At 41.8% G+C, this 26105-nt stretch overlaps 2 protein-coding genes across 2 annotated transcripts in view; both read right to left on the minus strand.

Annotated features, from left to right (window-relative positions):
* Positions 1-8849, minus strand: part of slc2a11l (solute carrier family 2 member 11, like) — a 14086-nt gene extending 5237 nt beyond the window's left edge. Inside the window, exons 1-9 of the mRNA XM_072659023.1 lie at positions 8826-8849; positions 8642-8740; positions 7324-7484; positions 5080-5204; positions 3810-3939; positions 3059-3207; positions 2006-2196; positions 1032-1142; positions 346-447 (exon numbers count right to left, since the gene is read on the minus strand). Coding sequence (XP_072515124.1) covers positions 346-447; positions 1032-1142; positions 2006-2196; positions 3059-3207; positions 3810-3939; positions 5080-5204; positions 7324-7484; positions 8642-8740; positions 8826-8849 — 1092 coding nt within the window. The remainder of the gene's footprint in view (positions 1-345; positions 448-1031; positions 1143-2005; positions 2197-3058; positions 3208-3809; positions 3940-5079; positions 5205-7323; positions 7485-8641; positions 8741-8825) is intronic.
* A 1451-nt stretch (positions 8850-10300) lies between these two features.
* Positions 10301-25383, minus strand: ska1 (spindle and kinetochore associated complex subunit 1). The gene is made up of 7 exons (XM_072659265.1): positions 25315-25383; positions 21461-21552; positions 19979-20103; positions 18454-18551; positions 15007-15147; positions 11537-11706; positions 10301-10449 (listed from the first exon to the last, which is right to left on the minus strand). Exons 2-7 carry the CDS (start codon positions 21546-21548, stop codon positions 10301-10303), a joined length of 771 nt encoding a protein of 256 aa, XP_072515366.1. The 5' UTR covers positions 21549-21552; positions 25315-25383.
* Positions 25384-26105: the final 722 nt, after the last annotated feature.

Consider the following 26105-nt stretch of genomic DNA (forward strand, 5'->3'; position numbering starts at 1 on the left):
ACCAGCACGGAGTCAACAAAAGGAAACCCCCCCTGAGCGAGTGCAGTAGCCAGAGCAAGTTGGAAAATCATGTTTTTTGGGCACTACTGAGCCAAACGCTACTAACTGTTCATTAGTTACTGCCAGGTTATTTACCTGCATGCGGATTTACATGTCATGACTGACCGGACCCTCATTACAGCTCATATGGCTGGCTGGACTAAACGTAGGGGGAGAAATGGCTCCTATATGGAGTCTGAAAGCATGAAGTGGAGTGAACAGAGAGTCTTTGGGTAACAGCGGTGCAATCGAGTTCTGTCAATGGAGCATATTTCAGTGGAGCAGAGTGAGGATCGTGTGACTGACCTGCAGGTAGAGTGTGATCGTCAGGATGAGCAGCGTAGAGGCCATTCCCAGATAACCCCTAATCAACAGCACTCTCTTCCCTGTGCTCTCAATCACCATCCCCTATACACACAGATCAGATACAGATGTAATCTTTACACACACACACACACACACACACACACACACACAATCATCATTTATAAATGGAATTCATAAAAATGTTATTTTCCTGTGAGGATGTATATACATCTTACTTTAACAATCAAGGGCAGACCAGACTATAAATATATAATGGTAGTGGTTGGTGTGGCGCAACAGATAACACCACTACCTGCCAGTGAGCTATGCTGTGCTACACCAATAAGAGTCCCTGGGCAAGACTCCTAACACTACATTAACCCTTCTCTGTAATACTTTGTAAGTCACTCTGGATAAGAGCGTCTTACACACACACACACACACACACACACACACACACACACACACACATATATATATACACACATATATTATTATATTAATATATATTACTATATGGGATGAAATCACACATAGATATTCACATATGGGACATTTTAAATATGGGTACATATGTATATATATGATATGTCCCATATGATATATATGGGACATATATATGACTCCCTGGCCTAACAATATAAATATATGGTATAAGTGTGTGTGTGTAATAAGTGAAGGCTTACACAGGCAATAGTGGTGCTGATTTCGCACAGCCCCGTCCCCAGAGCCGCGTAGTGCAGGTTGTGGGCTGGGATCCCTGCAGCGCGGAAAACATCGAACGAGTACAGATACACCTACAGAAACACACACACACACACACACACACACACACACAGCAGGTCGCTCACAATAAATATCAGAGGTGAATGAGACGACTCTTCCTCCTCAGTGCAAATATTAGACTCAGAAAAGCAAATTCTGATAAGAACCATAAGTCTGATTCTAACAGAATGAATATTTGATGCTCTCAGATTTGATGGATTTTCTATTTGCTGTCAAAAATGAACAAACCTGCATTAAATGACAATCACTGAAATATAATTTTATATTATATAAATCTGTAGGATGATCTGTGGCGTGGTTCACATGTTAAAGTAATGCAGTGAAGATGAAGATGAGGGAAATGTAGTGAAAGTGGGGAAATATAGACACAATTCAGTATCTGGCTTTGAGACGGCTTTGAGGAGTGTGTGTGTAAAACTGGTGGGGTACAAGCGTCCATTACTAGAGCTCCCCCTACAGTCGGGAAGTGTAATTCACTTTTATACCACTGCTGTCAACACGAGTCACGCTTTGAGCGCCCCTTCATGGACAGCTGATCCAGAAGCAGCATCTAATGGTAAGGAAGCATGTGGACTGAGCTGGTGTTACGCAGCGTTATACAGCAGCAGTTCTGGAGAGAGGTTCTCCTCCTGCAGCTCCACCACCAAAGCTCCATAGTGCAGTAGAAGCAGCGCTCCGGCCCGGAGTGGGAATGACGGAGATGCCGTTCTCCCTGTTACAGTCAGTGGAGCTTCAGCATGATTCTGAAGCTGCTACTACGAGATCTCTAATGTTGTGTGACACCAATAGTGGCATACTGGTATGGACAATACATGTGCCAGTACTTTGTGTGTGTGTGTGTGTGTGTGTGTGTGTGTGTGAGAGAGAGACTCACAGCGTTGATGCCACACAGTTGCAGTGTGGTGAAGGTGACGAGGATGGTGAATAGTTGCCAGCGGACAGAGCGTGAGAGCAGGAACTCCAGGACACTGTGACTCCTCACACCTCGCAGTGCCGTGTGTTCTGCCTGCATCTCCTCCACCTCCACACTCAGGTCCTTACTGGCCCCCAACAGCTGCCGCAGAGCTACACACACACACACACACACACACACACACACACACACACACACACACACACACAAGATATAGGTTTAGATTTGGATAATTTACATCTTAAACATCTTGGCTCAGCAGAGCTCTGATTTACCCTGATGAGCCAAAACATTAAGACATTAAAACAATGTCTCCCAACTGGCTCCAAGGCCATCGAGGGCTCGTTGTCATCAGTGGTGAGTATCTACTGACAGAGGTCTGAAGAAGGACAAAACACAGAACAGTGAACTCATAGGTCATCCCCTTCTGTGTATGGGACAGCATAGCCATGGGCAGGTCAGAGTACCCATTCTAACCCCCGTCTACCATGATGGAAGAAGCTCGCCTTTTCTGATCGGTGCTGTTTTCTTTTATGTCATGTGGCCGACTGAGTGCACATGCAGCATTTACAACTTACATGACCCAACATATCTACTGGAATGTCTTGGTGGCAGATACAGATATGGACAAAAGTAATAGGACACCTGCTCATTTATTCTAACTTCTGAAATCAAGGGTATTAAAAAGAGTTTATCCTGTCCAAGGAAGAAGGGTTTCTACTTGATTGTGGAGCATTGCTGTGAGGATTTGATTGCAATCAGCGACAAGAGCATTAGTGTAGACAATCACCACCTCACCTGATCCCCAAATTCCCAACTCATCTCAAAAGTACTGGATGGAGCTCCACCACCATCATTCCAGAGAACACAGTTCTTCCACTGCTCCACAGCTCAGTGCTGCCAATAGGTTCCATCAGAGGTCTTGTAGAGAGCTGTTATGGTGGCTTGTGGAGGACCAGCATCATATTAGAGCATGTGTGTGTGTGTGTGTGTGTGTGTGTGTGTGTTCCTCACCCTTCTCACAGCCAGGTCTATTCCCACGCTCCAGCAGCAGATAACGAGGAGACTCCGGTAGGAAGGGCAGAGTGGCCAGCTGCAGACAACCAATTAGCCCACTGAAAGCCAGCAAGAAGGGCCAGCGATCTTCTGTCCCCATCACCTCACTACAAACACAACGTCACACACACACACACACACACACACACACACACACACACATATTTCTGATTTTGCATATAGTTTGCATATACAATACCAGTCAAAAGTTTTAGAACACCTAGTGTTTTTTTTTGTAATGATATTTAAGCTTGTCAGGTCCAGGGAATAACCTTAACTGGTACAAAGTCCAGTGATCTCTTAGTGGACTAAGTAATTGGTTCAAAACATACAACTTTTAAAATGCAAATAATTTATTATTTACAAAGACTGTCCTCCCACACCATCAGAAGACTCTCCGAAACTGGAGAAGACCTGAAGAGGTCCGGTACAGGAAGAGGTCTGACCCACTCAAACCCACAGCAGCATCAGAAGAGTCAGCGGCTGCTTGTGTGATGGACGGCTCATGTGACAACACTTTGCAGCTCAGCAGCTTCACACTGGAGCAGGTCTCAGTTTCAGCTGTGAAGAGATGCAGACCTGGAGCTGCTGGGCTACTGAAAACATTGGGGACTGTTCTAAAACTTTTGACTGGTAGTGCACATACATGAGTAATCAATACAGGCTAACAATGTGGCTGAATTCAAAACTGGTTAATCACGCCACCCACCTGATGCCGAGCAGCTGGCCAGAAAACTTGCCCAACGAGACGAAGCCAGCAACAGAAACACCAACCATCCCTCGCAGCCTCTTGGGGGCGCACTCCAGGACATACATGGTGTGGACAATCAGAGCCACACCTGCACAGAATTACAACCATGTCAGGATATGAGTCAAACATATCCCATATCTTTGTCCCATATGTATAAAGTTAAAATAAAGTTATTTAATTAATAAAAGAGAATAATAATAATAATAATGATACTTATAATAAGTACCTACATTAAATATATGCCCCATGTGTATTACACTGTATATATGCAAGTACCTATACAATATATGCTATTCCCCACATTATATATATGTAAGCATCAGTTTGCAAAAAGAAAATATCCTATAATGTATTGCATATACAGTATGCAGGTACCTAAATGTAGTAATATGGCCAATATGTATTTTACTGTGCATATATAAGCAAGTACCTATTATTAGTATGATATAGTGTGTGTGTGTGTGTGTGTGTGTGTGTATATATATATATATATATATACACACACACACACACATACATATATATATATATATATATACATATATATTAAACTGTGTATATGCAAGTACTATCTGTATGTAATGATATTCCCCACATGCATTATATAATATAATATGCATGTGGGGAATATCATTACATACGGGTAGTACTTGCATATACACAGTATAATACATATAGGACATATTATACATAGATACTTACATATAATATAATATAATATAATATACAAAAATGTAAGTACCTAAATGTAATACAGATATAGTACATATGCAGAGACCTACTATATATATATATATATATATATATAAACATGTGTATAAATATAATATGTCCTGTATCCTGTTTGTACTGTATATAAATATCTACATGTAATATGTCCCATATACATTATTCTGTATATATGCAAATACCTATGATTATTTATTGATACTGCCTACATTATATATATGCATTATATATATGCAATCATCTGTAGATAGTAACATGTTCCCTATGTCCAGAATATATGTTAGTAGCATGTCCGTTATGTACTGTACATACATATCCTAAATGTCTATATGTGATATATTCATATATACAGTATGTACCTAATGATACCTATATGTCCCTGATCTCCAGAAACAAAAGAAAAACAATTATTGAAACCCCATCTGTTCCAGGCTTTAAAAAAACACCTAAATTCTTACACAACTGAAGTGTGATGTGATGACTCATTTTTGCAGCAAACCTGCATTGATGCCATAGATGAATCGTGCTGCCATGATCATCTCGAACGAATGGGCAGTTTTACTCAGCAGCATCAGCACGGCTCCACAGATGGCCGGAATATTGTTCAGTAGAAGACATCTCTTCCTAATTAGAGAGGAACAGGAGGAGCTGCTCAAAACACGGCATCGTGTCCTTGCAGGATTTACTGATGTGCACGTAACACTGACACAGTTACATTACACAGTGAACACACTCTTACCTACAGTGTATCATCACATTTAAACACAGAATTAACATTTAATAATTAATATCCAGTATGAAGTTCTAATAACATTAATATCCAGTATGAAGCTCTAATAACATTAATATCCAGTATGAAGCTCTAATACCATTAATATCCAGTATGAAGCTCTAATAACATTAATATCCAGTATGAAGCTCTAATTAATATCCAGTAATTTATATCCAGTATGAAGCTCCATTAATATCCAGTATGAAGCTCTAATAACATTAATTTCCAGTATGAAGCTCTAATAACATTAATTTCCAGTATGAAGCTCTAATAACATTAATAATCAGCATGAAGCACCGATGTTGATGTTTAATCTTGAACGACCATAAAAGAGTTCCTGTGCATTGCTCTTAGCTTAACGCTAAAATACTAGTAGAATTCCAAAGGGGGGCGCTAGCACTTACGTTAAAAAAGGTCCAGTAAACTCTACCAGTATGTTGGTGAAGGCCCAGCTCTAATAGTCACGGTTCCTAAGACCTATCAGTTTTAATGGCACAGCAGCAAAACAGCCAGAACCAGAGGCTGGATAACGGCCAGATTGTTTCTGGTACATAAAACCACACAACGTCAACAGGACAGAAAATACAAGAACCAAGAAGCTGAACACTGCAGGCCTCTTTTAAAGATACAGGGAAAGAACCAATGGCCCAGGAGTGGAAACAGTAATACTGTCGAAAAAGATAAATGCCCAGGTCAGCCAAATTCAACCCAGACTGGCCTGAGAAAGGTCCAGCACCTGGTGGTTTTCCTGCGTTCCTCAGATTCTACTCAAGTCAATTCTGCAATTAAACACTGCAGAGACTCTCCAGAAGTCAATAAGTCACTCATCGAATTACCTGAAGTCAATCAATCTCAATTGATCCACTGTTGTCCAATAGCATCGACCGAACTGCAGCAAACAGTAATCCCGGAGTGAGGGGTTCACACATTAACAGCCTTGACTTAATCATTAGCCCCATCATCACCACTCAGCGAGGCCTTTTCCTGACAGATACACAATTTCTGTGGTTCCAGTTGAGGAAAACATATCTGACCAATGAGAACCGACTTATATCATTTTATTTATTTATTCTTTCCACCTCCTATAAACATGGGAGGAATGAATCTGTGTGGGTGGAGGAACAGTATAAAAGCTATGTAAAATATCTCACTAAATAAATAAATAAATAAATCATTATATATATATATATATATATATATATATATATATATATATATATATATATATATATATATATATATGTGTGTGTGTGTGTGTGTGTGCTAATAATATATAATGTCATAACAGGTTCCATATATGTTGTAAATATGTAAGTACCTAAATGTAATATAGGCATAAGTATATGCAGAGAACTACAGTATAGTATATATGTAGTATATATATATATATATATATATATATATATATATAAAATACAATCACCTGTGTATAATTAGAATAGTCATGCATCATTTATGTACTGTACTGTATCTGTGTATTATGTCCCATATGTATTAAGCTGTATATATGTAAGTACCTTTGAATATTTATTTATAATTGCCTACAATGATCTGCAGGTAGTAACATGTGACCTATGTACAGAATATATGTAAGTAACATGTCCATTATGTACATACCGATATGTAATATGCTCCATGTGTATTTTACTGTACATTTTCAAGAACCCATACAGTACCTAATGATATTACCTAACATTATTAATGACCAGCCAATTCCAGGCTTGCAAAAAAAAAAATATATATATATATAATAATAATAATAAAAGTATAAAACTTTGCATATGACTTTTATGTAATATATTACATACATCTGTCTCCAGTTTTGCTTTTCTGACAATGTGTATCTGGCAGTTCTTTATATTATATCCAAATGTCATGAAGAATGGACCAATAGGATTGCTCCAAAATGATGTATATTTCCCTGTGATTGCTACTAAATCCACTGTGACAGCCCTAGCCGTACGGCCCTACCTCCCATAGGCAGCAGCAAGGTGTCCAGCCCCCAGAGCGCCAAACAGACCCCCAATGCAGTACAAGGAGACAGTGAAGGACCAGATAAGGGACAGTTCCCAGGCCTCCAGTGAGCGACCGTAACGCTGATCACATGTGCTGTTCACCAGCTCTTTGATATACTGACAACACAAGAAGACGGTTTCATTACTAACAGATTTGAGCATTTCAACATGAGCTTCTTTAACCTGCAGTACACCTGAATCTAACATGCAGCTCAGGCTCAAATACACATACAGCTCTATTTCAAAATACTTGTATCATGTATCATCTAGTCAATATCACTTACTTAAGCTCCGAAATTATTTATGAACCCAAACCATCCACCTCGCAAATGTATTACTACGTGTACAAAGAGAACCGGACACTTTATCAGTCAAAAAGCAGCTGTTTTTAATCCCTTAAAGAAACTCATCCTTTCCTGTTTTGGGCACAAAAACACCAAATCAGCCATAACATTAAAACCACTGACAGGTGAAGTGAATAACACTGAGGATCTGTACCCAGTGGCTCCTGTCAAGGAGTGGATCTACATATTACGCAGCCAGTGAACCGTCAGATCTTGAAGGTGATGAAGATGATGAAGCAGGAAAAATGGACAATCATAGGAATCTGAGACAGTTTGACAAGAACCGAACTGTGATGTTCTAGATAAACGACTGGGTCAGAACCTCTCCAAAACATCAGGTAGGTCTTGTGGGTATGCAGAGGTCAGAACCTGCCAAAAGTGTGACAACCGGTGAACCAGCGAGAAGGTCATGAGGACCCAAGACTCACTGATGCTCATGGAGGCCCTGTCCACCTCTCAACTTACAGGACTTAAAGGACCTACTGCTAATGTCAGTCTTGGTGCCAGATCCCACAGCAGGACACCTTCAGAGGTCATGTGGAGTCCATGCCCCAATGAGTCAAGTGATTATAATGTTGTGGCTGATCGGTGTATATGTGTGCGTATATATGGAGTAAAAGATGATTTAGGGAGATGGTCTTAATCATGGGTAAAGCTTTTAAAATGTATATATAAAAAAAATATATATATATAAAATTATAATTCAATTATAATATAATGTCATGATATATATAATTACATTATATTATAATTTAATTATTAATTATTATTATAATAATTATATATATAATTGTTAAATATGTAAATAAGCATTAATTTTTATTTTACATATATAAAATAAAATAATAATTCTCACTGCATCAACAGCCAGTGCGTTCACTGCAGTTTACCAAACGTAACACAGTAAAAAGTCACATTTCTCTTACTCACAACCGACGGTGAGGTGAGGACGGAGATATGGAACCCATACTGGAAAGTTCCCCCAATCCCTGCTACCAAAACGACGGCCACAAGCACAGGGCTCTCCAGCTGCACAGAAATATGAAATAAGCAAAAACCTTCAATCACAGATCTGCGGTGTTCAAGGTAAAGGCACTGAGAACTGCAAACCTACCAGCAGAGCGAAGGCATGCGTCATGGCTCCTGTAGTCTGGTGTGGCGTGGTGTGGGATTCCTTCACAGATGGCCGGATGACACAGTAAGCTTCTGAATGTCTAACCGGACACGTTGAAATATAACTTGTTGAGAAATGGTTGAACTTTGGGTGAGAAATCAGGTAAAACCCTGAGCAAAGCTTGCATGACTGCATCCCGTTGTGTGATTCCAAAAATAACAGATGAATGAAAAAGTAAGTGTCGGACACTGATATAATGGAATGATCAGAATAATGAATGACCTCAATAAACACAGGAGCATTAATTGATCAATATCCATTTCTTTATTGTTGGAGACTAAATAAGTCCATTAAGGAGACATAAACATATTTACAAAACTGGGCAAGTGGCAGATAAACATACTGACCACACTTCATTTGGAAAGCCTACTGTAGATTATCTACAGAAAACCGTTTGGTTAGTAAACTCTGGTTCTAACCCCAGCCCTCGCGGTCTGTGCTGCAACAAAGTTAGGTTTGGGATTAGGTTTCTGGGCCAAGGTTAAGCTTAAGATTTAATTAAAAGTACCAAATAAAGTGTAGTTGTTGAAATTTACTGACTTCAGCGTAAAAAGGACAGGACTTCACTGTGGTGGTGTTCATCCCTAATGTCCCGTGTCCCATGTGCTAAACCAGCAAAGTCATATTTGGTGGGAATGTGGGGGTGTAGCACTTAATATTGTAATATTGTCCCAGTAATGTATCAAATTAATGTGTACTTGATTACAAAAATGTAACAAAACAACCCTTTTTCTCCCCAATTTGGATTCGGCAATTACCCAGCTCCCTATAACATGACACACCCCCTCAAACACGTGCACAAGTAGCCAACGCCTTTTTTCCCCCCAAACTATGCCGCTGCAAAGCCGCCGGGCTCTGATGCATCAGCCAGCTGAGATGTGGGAGAGAGAGCACCATCTACCCACCCTGGAGAGAGCAAGGCCAATTGTGCTCTCTCAGGCCCTGGCTGCTGATGGCTAGAAGTATGGCCGGGATTCGAACCAGCAATCCTCTGGTCATAGTGAAAGCGCCTTACTCCGCTGGACCACTCGAGGCCTATAATGTAACAATTTTATCAATAAAATGCTCATGGAGGCTCAAACTCACAACTTACAGGACTTAAAAGGATCTGCTGCTAACGTCTGAAGGTGACCAGATACCACAGGACACCTTCAAAAGGTTGTTGTCTCAATATTACACAGGTGGTTCTAATGTTATGGATGGTGCACATATATGTTTCCTGGATGGAAAAAGACTCTTAGTTGGAATTACTACGGTATTGGGACGGTGTTACTATATTAAAGTGCTACAGGAGGGAAATTTGTGTACATTGGATTTTTCACCAAACCGTCGCTCTAAATGAGGAACTGGTCAGTGTCTTGGAATCGGGGATGTTCCACCGCCTCACTAGCGCCCCCAGCTGTGCACATGGGACCTCAGAGCAGAACATATCTCGTCAGGCCACCTCCTCTGAGCTCCTTTAAGCGCTGACAGTGCCTCAGCATGTTCAACATGCCCACAAAGCGCTTATCCACCTTGAGCTGGGCCAGATCGCGCAGGTCCTCCTCCACCACGAAAAACTGACCTGGAGGGGGGAGAAAGAGAGAGAGAGGGTGAGAGAGATTATACAGTGAGGAAGAGCAATGTACAGAATGACTTAAGAGGAGGGGACTAAGAGAGAGAGAGCCTGAAAATCAGAGAATGTGAGAGACAGAAATACACTACATGGACAAAAGTATTGGGACACCTGCCGATTCACTGTTTCTTCTGAAATCAAGGGTATTAAAATGAGCTGATCCTGCTTCTGTTGGAGTAACTGTAACCCTACTGTCCAGGGAAGGAGGTTTTCTACTAGATGTTGGAGGAGGAGCATTGCTATGAGGATCTGATTGCATTCAGTGACACAAGCATTAGTGAGGTCAGGATGTTAGATGATCACCATCTTACCTCATCCCCAACCACATTCCATCTAAAAGTACTGGATGGAGCTCCACCACCATCATTGCAGAGAACACAGCTCTTCCACTGCTCCACAGCTCCTCAATGCTGGGGGGGTTTATACCCCTCTACTAGCCCACATCTGGCATTAGGCAGCATGATGCCAATAGGTTCATGTTTATTTATCTGATCCAGAGAGTCCTATTCTATTGGCAGTATTTCTTCTCTACAGGGACTAGACAAGCTGTGTGTGTGTGTGTATGTGTGCATCTCCACATCTATGTCAGCAATGGATGCAACTTAAAGTAGCTAAATGCATTCCCTAGAAGGGGTGACCACAAACATTTGGACATATAGTGTAGAAGGGAAAAGAGAGAGAGGGAGAGAGAGGATGTGTTAGGGACGAGAGAATGAGAAACACACAGCATGATGGATCACCTTTCACTGCCTGTAACAGCTTGTTAGGACACAGAGAGAGACAGGATAAATGACCTTCGTTATGAGAGCAATTACACCCGCTCATGCGTCCACGGCTTTTTGGAGCAAACGCCCTGAGTTTTCCTTTTCAGGGGAGATTAAAAAGTGAGGCTGTGACCTAATTGAGGTCAACGTGGCCTGTTTAGCCCCCAAACAGTTCGAACTTTCAACATTTTCACCACTAGTTAAGCTTTAGTCACTCCACACCCTGACGCAGGGCTCCTGACGCAGGGCTCCTGACGCAGGGCTGCCTTTACCTTTGGTGTCTTTGGTCTCCTGGTCTTTAAAGCGCTGGTGGAGTTTGCGTGTGGCGCTGGTCAGGGTTTTAACCGGCTGGTGGAGGATTTTGTATTTGCCAGTCACAGCTGTGTTGATGCTCTTCACCGCTGCGTTCAGCTGGTCGTACGTAACCCGTCCTTTCATGTACCTGAGAGAGGAGGACGGGGATACAGAGACTCAGATATCTGCACACATTTAAATCTGGCTAATATTCGGATGAGACCGTCGGAAAACATTTTTCGTACAACTTCCATACAAGCATTTCACTCTTCTTACATTTCAAATCTTCTTAATTTTGCCCCCAGATCAGATCTGAGGCTCTTAATGCTAAGTATCAGCCGTTACTGATCCGATCTGATCTTTGTGTGTGTATAAATAATAATCCAGCCCCACAGTTTAGATCAGACGAGCTGCTGATTAATCAGTTCAGTAAAACCCCTTAATGTTTCTATAATCAGACTTTCTGGACTGACTGATTTAGTTTAGTCGAGACTTTTCTTAAAATGATGTTTTATAGTGTTTAATATCTTATAATCCCTGACCAATCAGCTCCCAGCTCCTTTACAACACTGCAGTGTAATCACTTCCTGTGTGTGTGTGTGTGTGTGTGTGTGTGTGTGTGTGTAGTGGTACACACTCTGGACTGGTATCTGTGGCTGCCAATCAGAACAGTAGGCATTTTACAGATGCAGGCATGGTTCTTAAAGGCACAGTCACAAAAAATAGACAGTTTAAATCCTTGGCAATCCTTAAAATAATAAAGAAAAAATGGCCATGAAAATGTATCTTTAATATAAGAATAAAAAAAACATAAAAGTGATAAGCAGACTTCAGAGAAAATAAAATTAGAGAAGATGTAGGGGATCGGTCCCGATACTAACAAGATTAGCTGGATCGAGTATTGGAGAATTAGGCCGATCCACAGGACCAATCAATTCACTGGACCAGACTCCACAGCACCAGTGCCCCCGAGAAAAGCAGCAGAAGCCCACACACATGGCCTTCAGCAGCCTGCTGTTTACTCAAGAGCAGTGCAGGGAGGAGAGCCGAGCGGGTGATCGCACACACACACACCAGTACACATGCAGGCAGACAGACCCGGCCCAACGCGGTTTCAGTCCCAAAAGAGTCCAAATTCCAGAGTTAATCTCGGTATTCGTTTTTTGAAAGCTGTTTCTGCCGTTTTTCAGCAATGGAGAGAGAGACGAGAGCTGAACTGAGTCTGTGATTACATTTTTTGTGATAAATATCGTGCATCACGAAAAAAAGTCTTTAAATATCGTGATGTAGTATTTTTACCATATCGCCCAGCCCTACTGTGTACTCTATATAAATAGAACCGAGATAGAAGGAGCTGCTAGCTTTTTGCTCTCACAGACTTCAAATTTCAGAATAAAAGTCCTACACCCAGACAACACTGGTCTGGAAGTCATTTCATTTCAGTGAGAAATAAACAGCAATTTCGTTAATTTACATTTTACATTTAAGGCATTTAGCAGACGCTCTTATCCAGAAGTGCTTTGCTTTTTACCCAAAAAACAGTTTAAATAGACTAATAGTTCAAAGATACCTCTAAGCTTTAGACATTACTAAACACAAGTCAATAAGGTGACCATAGTACTCTAATCGTCCAAGTACTCTCTGAAGAGGTGGGTCTTCAGTCTACGTTTGAAGACAGCGAGCGACTCGGCCGTTCGGACACCCAGGGGAAGCACGTTCCACCACTTCGGTGCCAGGACAGAAAAAAGCCTGGACGCTCGTCTTCCGCGGATTTTGAGGGATGGCGGGTCGAGCAGAGCCGTACTTGGAGCTCGAAGGGCTCTGGGTGCGGATCGAGCTTCATTTACAGATCGAGCTGCATTTATATCTGTATCGTTAGTTGTATAGTTTGTTGTAAAGTTAGTAAAGTAATGTTTAAGTCAATCCTGACGCCTTATGTCTCTCCCACATGGTGAGGTTGATGATGTATTAATTCAGCAATGGTATCTGATCAGTGGGGGTTTGCGATATTGACAAAAATGATCTCAATATTTTCTGGGATTTTGCAGATTATGAAAATTAGACGATACTCCTCATCCTTTAAATGTGTACTATGCGAATGTACTATATTTATATTAAATCATATTTATATTTTATTTTATTTGTCCTTTTCAAAGGTTTTAAGTTCATTTTACTTTACGAATGTTTAAACATCTTAAATTTAAGATCTATTTCACTTAAACTGTAAATGTGACTGCACTGTTTCTTATACAGAAGTATACAGGGGTCACACTTTCTGGCGGCAGCACATTGTATCACTTCTAGAAGAAACAGTGCAGTAATCTGATAATGTCTCTCTGTCAGAATATGTGACTGCACACAAGTAGAAATCTCCCCACTAGAAGAAACTACCCAGAGAGGTCACAGATTACGGTCCAACAGGTGCTTGGCTGGTTCCGGCCTGTAGTGGGCAGCAGACTCCCGACGTTTTTAATCATCTTCATATTCAGCCTGGAGGTCAGTTCACAGATGGTGGAATAAGCTCGTTGTCGAGCTGCTGTCTTCAATTGCAACCGATGTTCGACATGGTTTGCAGAAGGCAATCTTTTGAGAAACCCCAAAGTGTCTTCGACACAGTGGTGGCATCTGCCATCTTTTATGGAGTGGTCTGCTGGGGCAGTAGCATCTCGACGGCAGATAAGAAGAGACTGGACAAACTTATAAAGAGGGCCGGCTCTGTCCTGGGGTGCTTCTTAGACCCAGTGCAGGTGGTGGGAGACAGGAGGATGACAACCAAGCTGGCATCCATGCTGGAGAACAGCTCCCACCCCATGCATGAGACTCTGGCAGCACTGGGCAGCTCCTTTAGCGACAGGCTGCTTCACCCCAAGTGTGTGAAGGAGCGGTATCGCAGGTCCTTCCTTCCTGCTGCCGTCAGACTACACAACCAGCACTGCTCCCAGCGGACCACATACACACACACTTAACCACATACACACACACTTAACTACACACACATGTTCATGTTCAGGGTATACTATGTGCAATATCCCACCCCCATGTGCAATTAAGAGTCATTTACTGTAAATAATATTGTTTATTGCTTTTTTAATTCTTATCTATATTGTGTGTATATAGTGTAAATTATTTATTTATCTAAATTTTTGTAACTGAGTGTCCTGCTATCCCTTTCTGCTGTTACACTGTGAATTTCCCCACTGCGGGACTAATAAAGGACTATCTTATCTTATCTTATCTTATCTTAAACCCACCTCCAAGCTAGTGAGGACGAGCCCGGTCCAGCAGCTAAATCTAGCGCTGCAGACGGGCAGGATGTCGGTGCTTGTGTTTTGTCTCCTAAATTGATCTTCCCAAACTGTTCCTTTAACATTACAGAGTTTTGCTCCGTGGGATGCTTCACAAACTGAGCTGTAATCCTATTGGTTTAGACAGTGCAGGTGGGACTCACTGTGGGATGGTGTCGAACTCTTGCACAGTGATGAACTCCATCTCTTTGATCAGGGCGCGTGGAGCCTTCCTGGGCTGCTCCTGCTCCTGGGGGGCTGCCTGCACATCTGCTGGCCTGCCAGGAGCTGCCAGCTGTCCTGACCTGACAGGACAAAGAGAGAGAGAGAGAGAGAGAAAGATGGTCTAATCAGCTTCAGAGAGTCAGAGATATGTAGCCTTCTTGCCAGAACTGCAATTATATCTATACATACTGAACCACTGGTTTACTGTAGAAGCTCAGAACTGATGCAGGTGAAGATAAATCCAGTAAAAAAGAAGAAACAAGAGCTTCTCATTCTGAATAAAGAAAGTAGTGAGATCTTGTCGGTGAGCTAGTCTAAAGAACAGAGCTCGGTTCCTCCAGGGTTCTCCTGGACGCCTCCCAGTCCAGCCAGCACAGCGTGGAGGATGTGTTCAACTCCATCAGCAGCAGCATCAGCAGCAGCAGCAGCAGCATCAGCAGCAGCTCACCTGATTTACCATCATTAAGCCCTGATTTACCACCAAACCAGGTGTTGATCTGAGGAGAACTCTAAATAATACTAGACTCCATGAGAGAGGAGAACTTTGGAGATGTTCTAATGATGAACACCGTGATGGAGAACCTCCACCACTTTCTGTAGGAGTGTTATTATTAGTGTTTATTCTAATAGCAGTGAGAGAAACACTTACTGACCACATAAGCAGCTTTACACTCTGATTTCTACAAGGGACTAAAACTTTTGCACAGTACTGTATCTTATTAAGACAGAATGCTCACTTCTGCCCTTTTCCTTTCGCCTAATACACTGCAGGTTCCCATTAGGATCAATAAAGTACTTATGTTCTATTCCATCTAGTTCATCCAGCAGAGTTAGTTTGTTTTTATTATGGTGGAACAATAGATGGTTCTCACATTCCCGTAACAGCTCCATCAGAAAAGGTGACTGGTAAACCTCTGGAGGCTATAAGGCCATTTTCTCGATATTATTAATAGAAGATAATACTATATTTTATTATAACGAGACCCTGTGTGACCCCCAGCACAGTGTGAAGAGATACTCTGACTCTAGACTTGAGAAACTGAATTCAGATTTCAGAAGTTCTTCATATGTCCTGTGAAAACATGCCTTTACTCATGTGGATGAACTGTGTTGGTGCTTGAAACGGGTTTACCAGAGTCTTAGCCTTACAACAGCAGCCAAACATGAATTAGATAGTCTATAAAAGACAAAGGATAAAGGATGTGACATTGGTGAGTTTCACACAAAAGATAGACGGACGTTTTACTGAGGAGATAAACACTTACTGCCCAGATAGGGAACTCATTTAGTGCCTTTCTAATCATCACCATCCGCAATCCTTCACACTCAACCTCCCCACACCAGCCACCTGCATCGAGGACTAGAGGGTTCTCCCAGGAAAGAGTGCCACATAAATATATACATAATATAATACTGTGTTATGGTGATAATAATAAGCTTCTCTAATCATATGGAGGAGACTGTTAGTGCTTAATAAACACTGATCAGCTGCAGGATTCATTACTAACAGTGTAATTAGACTGGGTTAATTAGATGAAGAGCAGCAGATGTTATAGAGTATAAATCACTGTATTCAGTACAGGAGAGGATCTGAACAGTAGTCTATAAGAATCTGACACTGATGTGTTTACATGTACCGTGATAAATATTGTGTATGTATCCATGGAAAAAGTCTTTAAATATCGTGATGTAGTATTTTTACCATATCGCCCAGCTCTAATACACCCACACTCATTTACATAGCCAGTTTACCTGATCTGGACCCCCCCACCCCACCCCCCTCTCCAAACAGGAACTTGAACCCAAGACCCCAGCACTGAGAGACAATGTGCTAACCAGCAAACCTTCGCACTGTACTGTATATCCACCTGCTCACCCTATAGCAGTCCAGCCCCGCCCACATACTACAGTTATAAGGACCGTTACAGCCAGCACTGCTTTTGGAACTGAAGGTACAACACAGGGCAGCCAATTAGAACAGTAGGAATTTTACATATGCAGGCATGATTCTTAAAGGCACAGTCTTTAAGACACAAAAATAGACTTTAATGCTTGGAAATCCTTAAAATCAAGGATTAAAAGAAAATGGTTATGATAATGTATCTTTCATTTTTAACAAAAATAAAAAACATAAAAATGACAAGCAGAGTTCAGAAAAAATAAAATTAGAGATGATGTCGGACATTATTTTGTCAAGAATAACATTGCTGTCCCACAAAACCCGTTTCTCAATTTATGCCTTTTTTTTTTTTTTTAATTGAATTTATTTTTTACTTTTTGACATAATGTTAGTCTGCCATTTGTTTTTTTTTATGGTATCTGATGACTTCAAATAAAATTATATTTCTACATTGACTTCCAGTAAAAGTTAAGGTTGTAAAGCTGCCGTTTTTAGATTACATGAAAACCCTGATTCACAGAAACTGATCTGGAAATGTAGGCTTCTTTAAAATGAGTACTGCAAAGGCTGAGATCATGATAATGATTAACAAATGGTATCTCATGCAGCGCCGTGGCCTTCATTTCTAAGCACACTCCAGACACGCTCAGAACAGCAGAATTTCAATCCGCTCTACCAATTTGTGGAACGGAGAGGAGGTTTCAAACACAAAGTCGGTTTTTCGGCGTGACAAGATAACACAGACCCGTGACAAGGCCCAATTTCCTCCGCCGAAGGAAGCCTTTGATCATGCTGTAAGGTGCATGCAAGTTTTATTAATTTCACTGAGAAACTGTCCCAGATCCTGAAGCCCTCGCTGAGAGTGACAGCTGGTATTGTTGCTCTGAAAGCAAGGAGAGACACAGTCTGCAGTTTCCTCTGCTCTACCTCAGCTCATTATCCGGCCCTCCAGGACGACTGAGAAGACAGTAAACTGCGTTCCAGTGTGGTCTTCCAGGAACAGGAGAGGATAACGCTGATGTATTTGTGAGGCTTTTGAAGGAACAACCACTGCAAACATGGCTAAAGGAACCCAAACTGACAACACTGGCTGTCAGGACTGCCAGTAGAACCGCAGAGCCATGTCAGCCCGGTCTCATTGAACTAGTCTTTTAGCCTTGAGAGTTATGCTATACATCCAGCTTACACTGTAACTGCATAATTAACGCTTTAATAAAGTTATCAAAAAATATATACTTTTTAATTATTCCATTTTGCTATTAATGCTGTCGTTTTACCCCCCTTAAAACATCACTTATGTATAGATAAGTGGACTGTGCACGTATTAAACCGTTAATGGCCATTTCTTTTTCATTTTTATTCTATAAGAGGTTCGAGTCTACACTTGTTAGGTTTGTTTTGATGTAAAATTAAACCAGTAAATATAAATAAAAAATGATATTGTTTAAAAAAAAAAAAAAAAAAAAAAAAGCCTGTTGAGACTTACTGAGTGGCTGGCTGCTCCCTACGGGGCATATGAGGTGGGATATTCTCCTTTAGATGATGTGCGTTCTGGACATCCTCCTGAAAGAACTCATCTAGCTCCTGTAGTAAAGAGGTAAAGAGGGAGAGGGAGAGAGAGAGAGTGTGAGAGAGGTCAGTAATTAAAATCAGGGGCTGATCTAAACTGATCTGGACTGATACACTATGTGTTCAAATGTTTGTGGACACCCCTTCTAATAATTTCATTCTGTTACTTTAAGCCACACACATTGCAAATGCTGCTACACAGCTTATCCAATCCCTGTAGAGAAGTACTGCCAATAGAATAGGACTCTCCGGAGCAGATAAACATCATCAACCTATTGGCACCATGCTGCCTAAAGCCAGGCGTGGGCTAGATGGTTAGTACGTAAACTACCAAGTGAAGTTCTGCAGCAGCTTGGAATCCACAGCAGCTTTCAGCTTCAAGGCCCCTCCATCATCATCATCTGCTGGTTCCAGCTAAGTGACAATGCTGTTGGACAGTTAAGATGAAGAGGATTTCCCTGCCAATCTATGATTTATCATATTTATGTAAGCCAGGATTGGACATTCTGGATAGTGGCAGTGTGAGCACTGCAGCGTGAGCCAGTGCCAATATCTGGAGGAACCACTGAGCAGTGAGCCAGCCAAGCAGCACAGGAGCCGAGGGAGAGCTGGGGAAGAGCTGGGGGAAGAGCTGGGGGAGAGCTGGGGGAGAGCTGGGGGAGAGCTGGGGGAGAGCCGGGGGAGAGCCGGGGGAGAGCTGGGGAAGAGCTGGGGATAAGGGCTGAGTGCACACATCTAAATAGTAAACTAGCCTATATGATATGACCTTGTTATTAACCTGTACCTATACCTGTTATATCAGTTAGGAAGCAGGTTAACTAACTACCAACACATGACTGATTAGATCAGAATGTGTAGTTTAATTAATAGAAAGTTCATTTAATGTAACTGTTATTCAATCATGTGTAATGTAGAATTACTCAAAGTCTGATCATTAAAATATATTGTTTCTCTCACTTTCATTACAAATTCATTAGTCATGTATGCCTTTAATTAAAAAAATCAAAATACTAATTAAACTAACACATTTTGACCTGCCTGTTATCTGCTCAATACTGTGTATTAGCAGCCAATCAGAACAGATCGCATGTATCTTATATTCATCTTAAAGTTAAAGAAAAATTGAATAAATTAATGAATAAATAAAAGTTTATAAATAAGAAAAAGAATTGGTTGTGTTAAACTGCATTTTGACCATTTAAAAAAAAATAAAAACACACAATGTCTATGAGTGGACCTCAAGATAAGAATAATAGAAAATAATAGAGGAAGAATATGGGTCCTTTAAAACCCATAACGGCTCATGGTTCAAAAGTGGTTATTAAAAATCTAAACTTTTTTTTTTTTTTTTAAATACCTAAAATATTGAGTAAAACATCCAAAATCTAGCCATGTATAATAACTATGATTTGAACAGCTGTGTAGGTGGTAAAGCATCAAACCTTCAGATGTTTTAGCAGGTCTCTCTGTTGAACTACGTATCTCTCGAACCGGTCCAGAAGCCCATTGATGGCGTTCACATCCTGCTCAATTTTGACCAGATACGCCCGTTTGTCTGGATCTTTTGCTGGGAAAATAAATAAATAAATAAATAAACTTCCATTATTAAAAATCTTATTTATTAATATATATCTTTTTTTTTTTTATTTACCACTCCCCCCCCCCCTTTTTTTTTTCCTCCCAGTTTGGTTCTGCCAATCAACCCGCCCATTCATATCTCCATCTAACACTAGCAATGCTCCCGACACTAGGAGGCTAAGGATTTAACGCGTCTCCTCCGATACACGTGAACCTGGCCACCACCTCTTTTCCAGCTGCTGATGCAGCATCGCCGGGCAGCCGACACGCTCAAAGGAAAGCGCCGTGTCTCCAGCTCCACCGCACCAGCTAACAGACGCTTTAAGAGCGATGAGGGGAGAGAGCGCCATCTACCCACCCGGAGAGAGCGCGGCCGATTGTGCTCTCTCAGACTGCGGCTGCTGATGGCAAAGTGGCATGGCTTGGGATTGGAACCCGTGACCCTTGAGGCCATAGAGTTAGAGCATTAGGCGGCTGAGCCCAAGAAACATCATTCTTAACTTAAAATATTAATTAATGAAACACGATTTTACTGAAAGTAATGTGGGGGCATTTCTATTGGTTCAAACAACCTGCAGGGTCATTTTCACATTCTCGAACCGGCCCAAAAGCCCATTGATGGCGTTGACATCCTGCTTAATTTTGACCAGATACGCCCGTTTGTCTGGATCTTTTGCTGGAAAATAAGTCAACATTTTATTTCTTTATTTTATTTAATGTAATTACATTACATTTAAAGCATTTAGCAGATGCTCTTATTTATTTACAAAAGTGCTTTGCTATTTACCCAAGAAAGACCTCAGCTAGTTTGAATAGACTACTAATTCAAAGCTCCTCTAATCTTAGACATTACTAAACACAAGCCAGTAAGGAGACCACTCAAGTACCCGCCCAAGTCCTCTCAGAAGAGGAGGGTCTTCAGTCTGGGTTTGAGGACAGCGAGTGTTGGACTCTGCTGTTCGGACACCCAGGGGAAGTTCGTTCCACCACTTCGGTGCAGGACAGTAAAAAGTCTGGACGCTCGTTTTCCGTGGATCTTAAAGGATGGCGGGTCGAGCCGAGCCGTACTTGAAGCTGGAAGGGCTCATGGTGCGGATCGGCTGTTGACCATCGCCATCAAGTTTGGTTCTGCCAATCAACCCACCCGCACTAGCAATGCTCCCGACACTAGGAGGCTAAAGATCCTGAACTAATCCTGAACTACGTCTCAATTCTAAACTCATTTTGAAGTTTTTTGTTGAGGATTTGATCTGACGGTGACGGACATTTCTGTGTCGGATGTTACACAGGAATGAGTCACAGCATCATTTGTGAAATGGAACAGCACCGCTGCTGGAAGGCCATACCCACTGCTCGCAGCTCTAGAAGCCTCTTAACGAGGGAAATCTTGTCATCGATGTGCCTCGTCACCTCTTCCAGCTCACAGTGACTCATATTTCTGAAAAAGACAAGTACAGAGTTCAGGCTAGAAGCACCTCAAAGCCTTTACAGTTTCTGTACAGCACAGATCAGACAGTCATACAGTCGTGTGAAAAAGTTAGGACACCCCATGAAAACCTTTGCATTTTTTGAACATTTGATCTACATGAGGACCGACACACCCAAAGCAATGTCTTGAATAAACATCAGTTATAAAATAGAAAAGAATATTTCCATTAATTCTATCTGAAGAAAAGGTTAGAACACCCCCACACACCCGCCATTATAGGCTGGGGGTCGTGAGTTCAGTTCCCGAGCCTTGCCGCTTTGCCATCAGCAGCCGGAGTCGGAGAGAGCACAATTGGCCGTGTTCTTTCCGGGTTGGCAGATGATGCTCTCTCCCCTTATTACTCTTTAATGGTGTTGACTGAATGGGTGGGTTCATTGGGGTATTTTTAAGAACCTCCCACATTTATCACTCCTTTAATAGTGTAGAATTATACTCAGAAGCAGAAGATCAGCTGCAGATGATCAGAACATGGTTGGAGAGGATTATTCTGGAGGAGTCTGGAGTCTTAAACCTAAACCTCAGATGTTTAGTGTGGTCTGCTGATGGTTGAAGTGAGGGGTGAAGAAGATCACCACCATGGCCAGATCCTGCTGATGGCTGCTGATGCTCATTCACCTGCGTGGTCACTGTGCACACTACAGAACCTGATCACCTCATCAGCCATAACGTTAATACCACCGACCACCCTTTTCTAGGAAAGCTTTAAGTATAGGGTGGAGCTCCATTACTCCAAAGAGGCCCTTGGCCCAAAGCTGGAGGGCTTATACCCCTCTAGGACATGCTCAGCGTTGGGCATAGTGACCTTGGAGGCTCTTGTGAGGCCTCCTGGTAGTGCTTTCTGGAGGAGTCTGGAGTCTTATTTAAACCTCTGACGTTTAGTCTGGTCTGCTGATGGTTGAAGTGAGGGGTGAAGAAGATCACCACCATGGCCAGATCCAGAGAGCTCTCTGAGGCCTTCAGAAAGAAGGGTGGAGCTGCAGAGGAGTCTGGGAAGGGGTTTAAAAAAAGATCTCAGAACAGTTAGAGATCAGCCGCTGTTCCACCGTCCACTAAATCATCTACAAGTGGAACAAACTGACCAACATGGCCAGATCAGACCATCCTAGCAAGTTCAGCCCAACAGCAGAACCTCAGGATGGAGAAAGAAGTCTCCAATAGTCCTAAAATTTCATCATGGTGGCATGAGAGATTAGCACTTCAACAGATCTGTGAGCAATGCAGATTTACTGTGCTGGACCGACAACTGAGAGGAAAAAACTCTCAGGAAAACAAACAAGTTCAAAGCTGACAGTTTATTATTAATGAATGACCCCGCTAGAGGAACAGCGCTGGAACAGGACAGAAAACGTCTCAATAAAACATCACTGTCTGTTTCACTGAGGCCCGAAACAACTGCTCTACACTAACATGACCGTGTTCAGGGAAGCTGGTCATCCAAACCAAACAATGGACAGATCCCAGACTTTCAAGCCATTACTGACTACTGAGCTGGACACTCTGTATTTGTACCTGATTCGAGAGTCAAACTGACCATAGATGAGGTGGTGAGAGCACTGATGTGGGATCTTAACTCAAAAAATGCCAGGCCTGAAGGATGCTCCAGAACGTTCCACTTTACTGACAGGGTTTTCAACTACCATCTCCATCTGCTTTAAACCACAACCATCACCCCATCCCAAATAAATCCATCATCACCACCTTAACGACTACCAACCCATAGTGATGAACAGCCTTCCTAGCGCCCTGGACCCCCATCCAGCAGTCATCTGCTTGGCCATGCCCACTAACTCAACCACCACGGACTTCTACACCAGGGGAAAATGCCATAGAGAGTGGTGCTGCACCACCACCACCACCACCACCACCATCATCAACGTCCAGGTGTTAACTGTTGACCTGAACACTAAGGCTGCTGATGCTCATTTACCTGCACACTACAGGACCTGATGACCTCCTTATACTGCTGCCTGTGCAATCAGCCATAACATTAAAACCACCGACCACCCTTTTCTAGGAAAGCTTTAGGTATAGGGTGGAGCTCCGTTACTCCAAAGAGGCCCTCTGCCCAAAGCTGGAGGGCTTATACCCCTCTAGGACACACTCAGCGTTGGGCATGGTGACCTTGGAGGCTCTTGTGAGGCTGCTCCAAGGCATCCCGTCCTCCTGGCAGTGCTTTGCTATGGACATAGTTAAGGCCGGTGTGCAAACATAAGGTATGGTGGGTATCTTTGAAGCTGTTATAATGACTAAGAGCTGCTATTCTACTCATTCTCTAAAGCTGAGTTATTTAGCTTTATCCACATGTGAGCATAAATATTATGTTTGCATTAAAGGTTTTCTGCAATAACATCTATAGTGGAGCCTTAAATCCTCTGCTGCCATGCGAGGGTCTTCAGAGAGAGCTCACTGGGGGTCCTTGTACTGGAGAGCATGGATCTGGCTTCTGTGTTAATCCAGAGACAGAGAGAAGAATGGATCATTCCACAGACAGGTTTAAACAGCTGATCCCAAACTACCAAACACTTCTGGAACTGGAGAAATTAGGGCTGATTCTGGGAGAGGGGCACACCACCGCCCCCCTCGCCCCCCTCGCCCCCCGCCCAGGATATATCAGAGACAGTGGGTATCACCTCCCTCACTGTTCACTTTAACAGTCATCACTGCAGCTCCATTTCTCTCGGTTTAACTATTAGTTTTGTGTGTATAGATATTAGTATGTATATAAAGTATCTGTAGTTATTATATATATTTATTTATTAATATGATTTATTTCAATTATAAATATAACTATTTTAATTATTGTTAATTTTATTCACTACTGTTGTCAGTTATTCTGTAATTATTGCTATTTTTATTGCACTGTAATTTTGTTGTTATTATCGTAATGCTTTGGAAATATCGTTATTATTACAGTCCTGCTAATAAAGCGTCTTTGAATCTTGATTTTTAAAACTTAATTAATTAATAAATAATTAAATAGAGGTTATTGGAGATTATTTAATACTGGAAACTTTACCACAACAAAAATGAGAACATAAATACAGCCAGTGCTAAAAACTATGACTGTTAAGAAGCTTTAATGGCTCCGATATTTCTAACTCTCCGTTCCACCTTAAATGCTACGGGTTAACGTTCTGTGCCGGTAGGCGCCAGAGCGTAAACGCCGCACTATTTAAGGTGGACCGGAGAATTCAGCTAGATATACCGTCTGCAAAGTTGGGACTTTTTAAGCATATTATCGGTAGGTCAGCTCTGCTACATGTCTTAATAGTTCTACTACAAACATACAACTAAAATTATTACTGTTAAAATGACTGTTAAGAAGCTTTAATGGCCCCGATATTTCTAACTCGCCATTCCACCTTAAATGCTACGGGTTAACGTTCTGTGCCGGTGGGCGCCTGAGCGTAAGTGCTGCACTATTTAAGGTGGACCGGAGAATTCGCTAGATAGACCGTCTGCAAAGTTGGGACTTTTGAGGCACAAACACGGCGAATTATCGGTAGGTCAGCTCTGCTACGTGTCTTATTAGTTCTACTACAAATAGACAATTAAAATTAATACAATATAGAGACTTAACGAGGGTTTAGCCGACGTTACCCAAAACATAAACAATGCACAAGCGACATGACACACGGGGTGAGTTATAATAAATAACGTAAACAACGTTTTATTAACTGCAGAATTCAGTAACGACTAAAAGCCACTTACGGTTCTTACGAAGAGCGTCAACTACCTCTCAGGAAAGGTTTATTTAATATTTATTATTAAATTAATTTATTTAATCTGGCCACAGTTCCCCTGTACCGCGCCGCTGTTCGAATGACTGGCGGCCTGTGATTGGCTGTACGCGCTTGCGTCACTGTGAGGTTTCCTTCTACGTAGCCTGATGCAAAAGTTTGGACACCCTTTGGCTAAACGACACATTTAGCTGTTGTCCTAATAAACAGTTGACCTGTCTTTCTTGTCTTGTGCAGTTATTATTCAGTTGTTATTAAGTTTGGACATCTACAAAGGCAGAAATCTTCACCTATGTTGCAGCTTTAAAAAAAAGTCTTTCGATTCTTATGGGTGGATTTTTGTCTCTCATATTATTATTATTATTTTTCCAGAAAGTCTCCAGTTAATCCAGCTGGTTTTTAATTTTTTGCATCTGGACTACGCTGGTATTTTTCGGAATCCATTATTTTCTCCATCCAGGCACTATTTCCAATGCCAAGCAATGATCCATCCACCCCCATGCTTCACAGTTGGCAAGTGTTCCCTTTCCCTTTATACGACTGATGAACTGAGCTGAGCCCATCACAACCTTTGCTTTCAGCAAGGATCTCATGCTTTTAACATTGTAAAGGTAAAGGTGCACGTATTTGTCAATGTACAATGTACACTGTCCATCTGTGGTAGTGAACACACACACACTAGTGAACTAGGGGCAGTGAGTACACACACACCCAGAACGGTGCACGGACACTTTTCGGGACACTTGGACACTTTACCCACAC

Source organism: Salminus brasiliensis, chromosome 16 (assembly GCF_030463535.1).
Source record: "Salminus brasiliensis chromosome 16, fSalBra1.hap2, whole genome shotgun sequence".
Lineage (NCBI taxonomy): Eukaryota > Metazoa > Chordata > Actinopteri > Characiformes > Bryconidae > Salminus > Salminus brasiliensis.